Here is a 12,902-nt window from a genome sequence, read left to right on the forward strand (position 1 = left end):
ACACAATATTGACGATGAGCCACAGCAGAGTGAGTGATTGAGTTCTTTTATTCTGTTACAGCTTGAGTCCTCGAAGAGTGTCAGAGACCGTGACTCTGTGAATATTATTACTATTCTTAATTTCTGTCAAACACTTTCTCTTGTGTATGGTATCAGAGATGAGTGTAATTAAATGTGTGCACTGTGCAGTCATCTTTATTTAAAAAAACAACAACAAAAAAACACCCCTTTATTGCCAGCACTATTGAGACAGCTGAAAACTGTACTGGGTTGTTTAACATTATGTCAACACCGAGTTTCAGCTAAATTAAACAGGAAATGCTACATGTCTTTGTGGCACCTTGCAAACCAATGCACACATACTATAGGGAGACACTATCACAATATTTCACTTTGGTACTTCATTCTGTTCACATAATCTACTAAGTCTCCCAGAATTATACTCAGATCAGACGCGTTTGGGTCTACCAGTGCTACTTTTTGCACTTATTGCTAAGTTATGGCACTGGAAGGTCTGCTATCGTTCAAACGGCCCAAAAATTATGGGCCTGACATTCATAACAGCGTATGTTGTGTAGGTTAGATGTGGTCCCAAATGTCACAAGACATCTGAAATCACAAAGTTAACAGGAGGAGGTGGTGGTTGGGGTGTCAACATTCCATTAACCATTCCTCTCGCGGGAATGAAACATCGCGAAGTTTCCTGCTATGTAGTGTTTTGGTAGCAGCAAGGATCAGGCAATCGGAGTAGCAGCGAGCCGTGGAGGCAAGTCCAAGAAAGGTGGAGACTCCTGGGTAACGTCCTGCACTCAACTCTAGAAGCACTACCGAGAGACACAACCAGGGAGGCTGCTGCCGCTGCTGAAGCGAAGACGAATGGATATACCCCTCATCTGGCTTCTTTTTCATCAGTAACTCGACTAGAAAACTCTTGGCGGTTGGCCGTGCTCATCTACCTGGTTAGTAGTTAGCTAGCAGCGAGGCTGCTGGACGACAGAATCCCAGCATTTGATCGCGAGGCGCCGAGAAGGACAGGAATGGGTGAGTTTCCATGATGTGGCGCTTGTGTGTGTCTGTTTGTGTTCATACGTTAACGGCTTTTTATTTCCCCACCCAGCCCGCAATCGTAACCCAGACTGAGCTTCAAATTAAGGGTCTTAAGTCACGCTGTCAGCGTCCCCCCTTTTTTATACCAGCAGGGAGTTAAAGTTAGCCAGCCTTGGAAGCTAGCCTAGCCAGCTAGCTGACTGCCTGGCTGGATAACGCCACCTCCATCCCACCAACGGATTTGGCTGTGGTTGTAGCTAATGTTACCAGGAGCTTCGAGTGAGCTCAAGTCCACACGGCCTCCGCGAAAACACTCACTGTGCTGAAAATAGCGTAGCAGCTCGGAATTCCCATTTTATTCCCACCCGGCAGAGGTAATTATCCAAACTGAGGATAGAAGTACGCAGACTGGAAACTTGTGACGTGAACCTGGCGTCTTTGGCTCTGAAAGGGTATTAATAACTTCCTTTTCTGACGTTTGCTCTAAGCCTGATGTGATTTGGAAGTTTTCCGTGGCATACTCTCCTTGACTTCCCACACCCTAATGCATGCCATCCTCCAGTTTCCTCTGCTTCGTCTTGCGTGATCGTACACCAGGGTCTTTTTTTTTAAGGTGGACTCAATATGATAGAAAAAATGAAGTGGATTCTTCCAGACTTAAACAACTGTGTAACTGCAGCTTTTGATGTTGCACACATCTCTGTCAAGGAGAGTGTGGTGCTGCTGTTGTGACCGTCATGCTGCTTTTGCTGTCAGCATGCAAAGCAAACCTCTGATGTGTGTGTGTGTGTATGTGTATGTGTATGTGTACAGTGCAGACCTCCCCTGTTGTATCATCAGACTGCAGCTCTCTGTAGGCTGTGGTTAGTGTAGCGGTGTGCACTTGTTATCTCTGCGTGAAATTTTACTTATTTACTGTATGCTGTAAAACCGGTTTTAAGCTCAGGCTTTTGCAGCTTTGGGTGTCTGGGACTTTTTGGGATTTTCAAGTGACAGAGATGCTTAAAAAGACCCACAGCCACAGGGCTTTTAACTAGCTTAGAGTTACTGTGTCTGACTTTGCTATGCCTTTGATCAGGTAGCTCATTCATAGCTGCGTTTGAACATGTCCCAGCTATGTGAGTGAGCCCCCTCACTCACACTGTTTGCTTTCCCTTCTCTTAGTTTAGGCTACAAGCAGTCAGCCTCAAGGTGACAGATCTCCTGGTCTTTAACTTTTAGCTTTTTTATGACAAGAAAGAAAGGAAGATGGGTTGCCTGAGATGACAAAGAAAAAGCAGTCCCCAGATATCAGCATAGAACTTTTCATTACACACATAACTGGAGCAGCAGGATGTGAATACCACAGCAGAGCCTAAATCAGTCTGGACATGGGCCAAACTGTTTGATTTAATATTAAACCCAATCTCTGCTGGCCTCAGCCAGTATTTAACAGTCTGTCGTCAGTGTTGACCTCCCACCCTGGCGTTGGTGGCGTTGGGAACGATCATTTCTCTAGAGCCGTGTCTAGATATGTTGCTGTTTTTGTCAGCCTTTGAAAACATCTAAAGACAGATGTAAATGCTGTCACCTGTCAGCTGATATCTGTCACAAGTAAGGGATTAAGGTAGACTGGATCATTCATGGCCATATGGAGAGCATTGACTATCAGTGCTCTTTAACAACCAGCTTCTAATCCAGTGTTGGGGGTTTCTGATAGAACAAGCTCTCCTACATTGTGTTTAAATAGTCCTTTTTCAGTATGTGTCACTTTAACATCAGTAGTTAGCATTGATGTAAGTAGGGCTGGGTATCGTCACTGATTTCTAGAATCGATTCAATTCCGATTCACAAGGTCCCGAATCGATTCGATCCACGATTCGATTTAATTCGATTCGATTCGATTTAAATCTGGGAAATTTTGACAGTCAGAGATATAATTCAGATCAGGACATTTACATATTTTTGTATCTATAAAAAGGAAGCTGACACTCTCAAGACTTTATCCAAGGTGTGAGCATCACAGCAGATGCCTTTGTGTCAAAGTAGCTGAAGATAAAACACAGAAAAACATGTAGGTGATTTTCCTGGCCTGGGATTTTATAAAAATATTCTGCAGTACATCAAAAACGAAAGAAAACCATTAATTAATGAACATTACCTCTGACGTTACAGCGGTTTTATTAGAGACATGGCTAAGCATTTTGCATTTTGAATAATTTTAAAAAGTTTCAATTTGTTCAGTATTGAACAGCAGAAATGAGGTTTTCTTTTCGGAAGAATGTAAAAGGGGAAAAAACAGCGGCCGACAGCGCTGTAAGCAACAGTAGACTTGTGTAACAAGCAAGCGAATAATGAAGAAAGCGAAACTGTTCGAGAGAGAGAGGGGGGGGAGAGGGGGAGAGGGGGAGGGAGAGAGGGAGAGAGAGAGAGCTGCGCATCGCAATGGAAGCAAAACAGTAAAAGAGTGAATTCATGACGATGTTTATGTGAAGCGTTTGGATCTTCTTTTGCTGCTGATTCGGTCAATATTGTTTGGAGAGAGATCAAACTAACAGCTTTAGAATCAGCGCATAAAGGGCGTGAACACAAAGCGCGGACCCGGATCAGCGAGCTGTCGGCTTTCAGCCCCGACTGTGAGAAAGGCGACATCTAACTGATTCTGATCCGCGGGTCGCGCTGTGTGTTTGAGTCTATGTGCAGAATCCCTGTACCTGCTCTCATTTACTGTTTGGTGGTTCTTGAAATTTTGTGAGATGTCACCAGAGATTCTGGCATTTCGGACAAAATAAATTTATATTAAAAAATCGATTCAGGATTTTAATGAATCGATTTTACGTTATCCAAGCCAGAATCGATTTTAATCGATGAATCGATTATAAAAACCCACCCCTAGATGTAAGCCATCTCAGACTGCCGGGACCTGTTTGACACGCATACCTGCTGTTTGCTTATAAAGCTACTGGTTAAGTCCCTAGTAGAGCAGGACCTGTTTAAATATTAGCTTAAAATAGGGGTCCCACTGAAGGCGAGTTTGACTAGTTGACTGAAACTTAAACTCCATTTGTGTTTAATGTGTGTTAAGGCGTCAGTAAAACAACCTGTTAAGCTGTTAAATGGGGAGAGAATCCAGGCAGTGAGTGTCTTTTCTCCTAGCAGCACACTGCTCTTTGTATCAGCCACCTCTCAGATCAGGGGGGAAGGAATGCAGTTATGAGTTTCCTCCTTACTGATCGTGTGTGAGTGACTGAGTGAAGCACGCAGCCTGCCTGGCAGTCGGCTCGCTTGCGTGGCCTTGTGTACCCCCCAACACCCTTCGCTCCTTCCTTCCTTTCCCCCCTTTTCTCTCTCCCCTGTAACATCCTCCTCTCTGTCATCAGCTTATATAAGATCCCAAAGTCTTCACCTGCGCCGTGCAAGGCGAGTCAAACCAGTATAGCTCGTCTATTGATTGTGAGCTCACAGACAGGACATATGGTGGGAATTTGCTGCTCTTTGCATTTACGAATTTGATAGCTATGAGTGTAGTTGGGATATGTATATTTAGATTGAATAATATTTTTTCCCCAGCTGAGTTGAATCAGAATGCGCAATGACTAACCAGAGTTGCAGCAGAGGTGGACAGACACTTCACCTGGTCTGGGTTCTTTCCTCTTTTTTTTTTTTTTTTTTTTTTTTTTTTTTTTTTTTAAATTGTTCTCTTGGCACAAAGACAATAATCATTCTGACACATGCACATGTGAAAACTATTCAGTCTGTTTTGGCTTCTCTAAAATATACAGGTAACAGTTATCACCTATGTTAAGTTTGGAGGGTTAAGGGATGATTTTCCTTATGTATGTTTTAAAACCTTGTAATGAATGCTTGAAAAAGTATAATGAAGTCGTGTGGTTTAATTTCAGTTAATTAATTTAGTTCAACTTCAAAAATTTTTTTTATCCTGCAAGTCAGTACTTTTACTTGGTAAGCAAAAGGTCACTGGTTCTATTCCAGCCGGAGATGGAAATCCCCTTTGGGGTTGCGTAAGGAAGAACATCCGCCATAAAAACTCTGTCAAACAAAACATGCAGACAATACCTGCTGTGGCCAGTAGCTGCTCCTTCTTCTATAACTGGGAAGAGGTAAAGCAAAATGGACAGCTTCCTGATTGAATAGAAAACAAATATCCTATCTGTGTTAGCTCATGCCATCTGCAGTGTGTCATGGTACAGTTAAATGCAGTTTATCCTACAGCGCTAGACTGGATTTATGGAAGTATTATTGTCATGTGGAGCTTGCAGCAGATCTTCAGAGTAGAATTGTTACTGTTGCCATAGACTTGAGTTGGAATTCATTTGACTGTCTTGATTATGATATTTTCGGGCATTTGCTGATCTGTTCGTCCAATGAACACCACTTTGTTTACCTAATAAAATATTGGTGATGGTAATACAGCCAATCACAAGTCTTCAAACATAGGGAAGATGGTTAAATATAGGCCTAAATGACAGTTGGATGTATCAGTGTCTGGTTCTATAGGCAACCACTTTACAACCAGTAGTAATTGCTTCAGTCATTTTCCTGTGTTGAAGAACTTGAGCTCTGAACCCACCTACTGTGCTTTGCTGCATTTCATTGATATTGCACGGCTCCTGGTTGCTAAATCTGCATTGGTCTGTTCCTGTGTGAACACTCCTTGATAACTTCAGAACACTTCACTGGGGTATCTGGACGTTTAAAGAGCAACACTGGACTAGCTTACAGGACTACTAGTTACTCAGAGCTGACTTGCTGGGACTAAATACTTTAAATGATCAGGCCAGTAACAAAGCAGCCATTCAGTTAGTCCATCAAGAAGTGTTGCTCTTGTCTCTTGATATGAGAAGATTTAAATAGAAGATAGAAACTTAGACATTTTAAAAATTTCTTGTTAACTGCAGTAAAATTCAAGGCCTTTAGATCATCATTGGATTCAGTTTTAAGGTGTCAATATTAGGGCTGCACGATTAATCGTTAGAAAATCGCGATCTCGATTCATACTTATGTGTGATCTCATTTCCAAATGACAACGATTTAAAAAAAAAAAAAAAAAAAAGAAAGGGAAAAAAAGACGACGATTGTACCGCATTTTGATCCGGGACGTAATCTGCAAGAAAACAAGCGCTCACTCTTCCTGCTCAACAAATGACAAGGGCGGAGCCTTATACCACGTGATACAGAAGCTGTGCCGTGTGATGCTAAAATTAGCAGGGAAAAAACAACGGAGAACACGTCAGGGATGACGAGAAAGTGACAGGAGAAAATCCGTCCCGGTCAACCACCCAAACATCAATAACGGGAACCTTATACAGCGCTTCCCTATACCCGTCGAACTCCCGCAGGCACAAAGACATTACGGAGGCTATCACTTATCACCTGACCAAAGATATGGCTCCTATCAACACTGTGCAAAACGAGGGATTTAGGAAAATGATCAACACCCTAGACAAACGCTACACAGTGCCGTCCCACAACTATTTTTCTATTGTTGCACTACCTGCTCTATACACGCAGCGTCGAGCAACGGTGGAGACGGAATTTCAAGCAGTACAACATTTGGCAATGACAAAATGTGAGACATTTGTTGTTTTTATGTTTATTTATTGTTTTTATGTTCAGTTTCAACTGTTACGAAGTTGATGTGCAGTTAATAAGCGCAATAAATATTTATACTGGAAAAGAAAATCGTGAGAGAATCGGGATCTCAATTCTAAGCAAAAAAATCGTGATTCCCATTTTATGCAAAATCGTGCAGCCCTAGTCAATATCCATTAATGCCATTATGGTTGTCCTAAATTTGATCCTCTACATGGGACTGGAACTGAGCTTGGCATCTAGTGGCTATTGGCTCTGTAAACCCTGACCCACTTCAACACTTTGCTGTGCAGATGTACAATTTTTGCATTCCAGTATAACCTCTGAATACACATGACACACAAACAAGAAGCAGCTGTTTGAGTTAATATTCAGATTTTAAAAGAATACATGTTTGTTAATGCAAGTCTAGTTTTAGTGTCCAGCTGGATCAGTTGTTGTAGCAAATGACCCAAATACAGCGGAGCTACATTTGAATGAAGTGGAGTCGTTTCACGTATTAGTGAATATTTAAAGACCCAGATCAGAGCTGAATGCAGTGAATTATAAAGGGGACCTGCTGAGTCAGCGTTTCTTTTATATCGCAGTCCCAAACTCTGCCGTGTGCGTGTTTCCAAAGTGGATCAAGTCCTCAAACATAAGCCGTCTCCCTCTCTCACTAATGTCACAGCAGCAGCAAATATGTCAAGAATCCTTAAGTACCGCTCCACCACGCCTAGGTGTCATCACACTGTTACCGTCACTGTTACTGTTTTGTTTTTTTTTTGTTTTTTTTAAATTTCTTTCCTAACATTATTTTTGCTAGTTTTTTCACACCCACATCAGAGACGGCTGACTTTGCTTTCCCTGTGTGGCCGTGCTCAGTAGTCAGTAGGGCAGCAGCATGGATGTGTGCATTGTATCCACTCAGAGATGTGGTTGCATCTCCATAGAAATGCCGTCTGTTGGCTGTGAGAGTGAGGCTCCGTGGGTCTGTTGTACAGCCAAGCAGCGTTAAGTGGTTTGTAAATGTTAATGTTTCCAGGCATTCCGTATCATGATCCATATCTATCAGAGACAAGAAAAGGCCTGAGGGAAAGGGGTTTATCACACATGTCCGTAAGCGCGGTGAGTCAGCAGCAGCTGGACCTGCTGTTTTGTCTTGGATTTACACCTGGCTTACCAAGTGCAGTCTGGCTCATTCAGACACATCCTGCTGCATTTACACACTTTGTTTTCACCCACCCAGATAACATACAGAATGCTGAGAGGTGGTGTGACAGTGTGCAGTTGCCCATATCAGTACACACATACAGTTTCCCACACGTAGACTATGCTCGTTGGTTGTCTGTTTTGGAGATGAAATGGATTTGTTTCTTATGGATTTTGATGTGCAGAATCCAAATACGACACTGGTATTGTGGTCACTTTGCAGGGCGTTTGGGATGGACACCCAATTAATGGAAACAGGTTAGGGTTATGGAAATGGTGGTTAAGAGGAGATGAACACTGTTATGAGCTGTGGCACCAAACAGGAGGTGCTCTCTGTCATCAGCTGGAGCTCCTCTGTTTTGACTATTCCTACCATTTAATTGCTGTGCTTCTGGGAGCTCTTGTCTCTCCGTTCCAGTTGTGCATTTAGAGCAAGACAGTAGAAGCACTCCTGCAGCAGGGATGTGGCTGCCGCTGGCCACATTATTGATGTATTCTAAAAACTTGAGGTGCTTTTACCCCCACCACTAGAGCAGGGCGATATGGCCAAAAATATTTATCACGATATATATTTGAAAATTTGCGATAACGATATAACTGACGATATAATTGATGCGAGACAAAATACAACTCCACAACATTACTAGCGCAAAAAGGCAACCTTCCATTTATTTTCACTTAAACAAGAAGCTGGTTTTTATGTACATTAAAGCTTTATAAAAATTTAACAGTGCAAATGCAAATTCCTTGCTGAAAGTTTAACCAAAAGGCATTTCCAGTAGAAATGGGCTGACATATCCTGAGCATAACCATGTATAATATCCACTGAAGTTAAAAAGAGGTGCTTTGCAACATTAAACTGCAGTGTGCAGTACGTATTTTTCGGACCATAAAGTGCACGGGATTATAAGGCACATTAAGCGAAACAAAGCAGTCAGATAAATCAAACTTTATTAAACGAATTCTTCTTGCTTCCTCCACTTCTGTACCATTGATTCATTAATGCTGTATTCTATCACAGCTGCTCTATTCCCATGTTGTTGCAGTATATTAATGACTAACCTCGTATTGTGGATGGATTATCTCAGTTGTTCTCCTGACTGAAGTTTGGTCCGTTTACAGCATCCTGCCATGCGATTGCATTTGTCTCTAACCATGAAGAACCTTCACGTTAACTTTTATCGAGTGGAAAAGTGTTAGTGTTCGTCCTCCAGCTTCACTGTTTATGTTATGCTAACATAGCTGTGTCGCTACCGATCAGGTAGCACATCATTATATACCAGCTAGCCCAACTTCAGTAACCCTATAAACGTCACTGCTGTTTAGTTTCCTGTCTTCATTTATGTTGGAAGTGATAGCAGAGCTGTACGTTTGATTTTTTTTCAGAAATCTCTATATCATGCTTAGGTAACTAGCGAAACTAGCGAGCTAACTTCCGCTAGCTTCCTGCTAACTTCTAACTCCGTTAAATGTAATACATTTTGTTTTCATGGATGCCTGGAAGTTAAACTTCATAGTTACACCTGGTAAAGCAGCAATGCTGATCGTTTTAATAAAGATGAAAGAATTTAGACAGTTTTTAACTCTCAGTGATGCTGCAGTGTTCATTTGACCTGAAGAATACGGAGTTTAGGACCCAGATTACTCCCAGATTTAAGAGCATCTTAGTCCGACAAATACGACAATAACGACGGCCGCTTGCATGTTCTGCAAAAAAAATGTGCTTTGCCGTGTATCTGACGGACAAACACCAAACCAGTTCCACATCACTGAAGTTGCACCATTTTTACAAACCAATTCTGGTTCATCTGTTTCACTCAACAATCGGCCATGTGCGTATGAAAACAAAGGCACTGCGCATGCGAGTTTTACTCATATTCTATCGCGATATTTCATTTTCCTATTGTTGCCTAACAGTATTACCGTGAACAGTATAATATGGCCCAGCCCTACCCACCACCACCACCATCGATACTGTGTTCACATTAGTTTGGTAAATGATTCAAACTAAGGTCCAGTTAATTTCACATCATTGATGCAGTAGGATAGCTGTGCACCAGTAACGGAGCCAATCTATTGTAGTCTGGTGTCACCTGGCCATGAAGGACTAGCAGACCTGCTGACCTACATCTACACAGCAATACAAAGATGGCGAGGCACCTGTAGGCCCGTCAGCTTCCTGCTTCGGTGCTGAAAGTTGTTTGTCAACGCCTAGCAAACAGTGAGTGTATGTTCAGATGTGCTGTATGGCAGAGCCCAGTTATGAGGTGTTATGAATATAAACTGTAAAGCAGTGTAGCTGTTTCTGGGGCAGAGGCCAGGACTAGAGAACTTGAGGATATGCCTTGTCTGTAGGGCTGCCATGATTAGTTGACTAGTCACGATTACGTCGACTATTAAAATCGTCGACGACCAATTTAATAGTTGATGCGCCGTTTGAAGCTTTGTAAGATCCTGAAAGACGCAGGAATAAGTAGTAGGATTTAAGAGTATAATAACGGACTGAAACAGAAGATGGCAGCACTGCATGTCCAGGGATGCCATCTGCCGTTAAACCCTGAAGAAGAAGAAGCAGTGTCCGGTTTCATAGCTGTGACCAGATTTAGCAGCCACATCCTTCGGAGGCTGCATTTGTAGGCGAATTACGTTACAGTGACACGGCGAAGCCTGTCCAAATTCAAAGACTCCCCCAAATGCGGCCGAAAAATGCGTCCTTCATTTCCCCAGATTTGAAGGATGGGTCGGGTGTATCCGTTGTGGCCCAACCTGTCTCAGAGTTCATAGCGCGGCCCAGCCAATTCCAGTTTTCAACAATGGCGGCAGCTACTTAGTTTTAATATTACTCTTATTTCTCTTTCTGGGTCACAAAATAAACTTGTAACATATTTTCAGGCGAGAATGTAGCTGTGTAAACCTCAAATATCTGCTCGGTTTAGCAAGACATCACATATTTGCAAAAGTGCTCCGACGTTTTCGGAGAACCACCAGCTCGATAGCTAGAGGGTTCAAGGCCCACTAGAGCTGGCGAGAACAGCGAACTCCCGGGGCACATCATTTTCAAACCCCCCGCGGTCTTTCACTACTCAGGTTAAACATGATATATAAGTCACTCAGATAATTTAAAAATGTCAAAGGAGCTTGCAAAGAAAAGCGTCTGGACTTCTTTAAGTTGCTTGAAGACGTTTCACCTCTCATCCGAGAAGCTTCTTCAGTTCTAAGGTCAAATGGTGGAGAGTCCCAGATATAAACCTAGTGGGAGTGACCCCCCACGGAGGGACAAAAGGACCCCCTGATGATCCTCTAATCGCCTGAGCCAAGGTGGGGAAACTGGGCGTGGGTCCCAATCAGCCAGAGTTTCGGGTGTGTTCATTGTGAAACCTGGCCCCACCTTATCATGCGAATTCCTGAGGTCAGATGGCCCAGGATGTGAGTGGGCGTTAAGGCGTCTGGGAAGGGATCTCAAAACTGGATTATAGATGGCAGAGAGTTGGTGTCGTAAACCCCCGCCTCTGTTCAAAGATGGTCGCTCACAGTGGACATAGATGGCTTCTTTCACTCCTCTTTCAAACCATCTGTCCTCTCTGTCCAAAATGTGAACATTGGCATCCTCGAAAGAGTGTCCTTTATCCTTAAGATGCAGATGGACTGCTGAGTCTGGCTCAGGCGATTAGAGGATCATCAGGGGGTCCTTTTGTCCCCCCGTGGGGGGTCACTCCCATTTAGGGTGTCCGGTGCCATGATGGCACCGGTTCTGACATAAACGGTAGTAACCAGACCGAAAAGCAGCGCACATTTCGGTGCTTTATTTCGGTGCTTTTTTTTCCTGAGCTGTGATACACTTTAGATTCTAGCCAATCATTTTACGTTTCCGAGGATAGTAGGCGGGGCCAGGTACGTACGTTCTGTTAGAGCAGAGCTACAGATTAAAAATGTCCAAGGCAAAGCGGTCAAAAGTCTGGCTGTACTTCACAGCAAAGTATGCAAACTCAGCAGCCTGCAACAAGTGCTTTAAGCTGATACTGTGATACTGTCAAAGGAGGTAACACCTTAAATCCGACGAAACACCTGGCGACGCATAGCGTTTTTTTTAAAAGCCCAGAAATGCGCCGTATTTGATAGCTTGCTGCGAGACCTCACACCGAGCACATCTACTGCGGGTGGGTTGCCTGTTATGCAACATCCCCCAAAAACACGAAGAGGAGAGTCCTGGCCCCTAGCCCTGCCAGTGTAGCAGAAATGATGACGGATGATGGTGGCAGCAGCAGCCGTTCTTCTCTGCGTGAATAGCTAATTTACGTTGAGTAGGCTAACCACGTTATTACATTAATGCATGTAAGGTGAACTAGCAAACTTCATCATAGCTACATGCGGCTGTCCTCTTGTTTGATGGCAGATACTCCCTTCACCCTGGCTAAAAAGGCTAAAATGACCAAAGAAAAAGTGGAAAACAGTTAAACATGAGAGGTTTAGGACAAAGTTTGTGTTTTTTCCATTGTTTAAGCACTGCTTCCAGCCAAGAGTGATACCATATATGCCCCATAGCTGCAGAAAAGGCTAACATTGTTATATTTTTACAAAAAACAGCTGAACATGAGAGGTTTTTGGACCAATTTTGTGTTCTCCATTCTTTAAGCACCGGTTTGAGCACCGTTTGAGCACCGGCACCGTTTCAAAAGTACCGATTTGGCACCGGTATCGGATAAAACCTAAACGATACCCATCCCTACTCCCATTAGGTTTATATCTGGGACTCTCCACCATTTGACCTTAGAACTGAAGAAGCTTCTCGGATGAGAGGTGAAACGTCTTCAAGCAACTTAAAGAAGTCCAGACGCTTTTCTTTGCAAGCTCCTTTGACTACGATGACCTGGATGACTGAGAACCTTCACAGACATAATTTAAAAATGTTATTGTTTGGCTTTTTTCAATGTTTTATTTGTTCCTCAGTAAATTGGTTTGGCTGAGATTAAAGTTACAGTTTTTACACAGCTGAATAAATGTCAAACAGAGAACTGATTAAACAGAAGTGTGAAATGGTAGAGAATTTACTCCAGTATCCTGTTGTTATATTT

General features: G+C 42.9%; 1 protein-coding gene across 3 annotated transcripts in view; it reads left to right on the forward strand.

The window, feature by feature from the left end:
* Positions 1-684: 684 nt before the first annotated feature.
* cd2ap (CD2-associated protein) overlaps positions 685-12,902 on the forward strand; it is a 111,062-nt gene continuing 98,844 nt past the window's right edge. For 2 of the 3 annotated variants that reach the window (XM_004574083.5, XM_004574084.5), the window contains exon 1: positions 685-1,041. In XM_004574083.5, the coding sequence (XP_004574140.1) occupies positions 1,038-1,041 (4 nt within the window). In that variant the 5' untranslated portion in view covers positions 685-1,037. The remainder of the gene's footprint in view (positions 1,042-12,902) is intronic. The other variant, XM_004574085.5, reaches the window with a different exon arrangement.

The sequence above is a fragment of the Maylandia zebra genome, linkage group LG15 (genome assembly GCF_041146795.1).
Source record: "Maylandia zebra isolate NMK-2024a linkage group LG15, Mzebra_GT3a, whole genome shotgun sequence".
Lineage (NCBI taxonomy): Eukaryota > Metazoa > Chordata > Actinopteri > Cichliformes > Cichlidae > Maylandia > Maylandia zebra.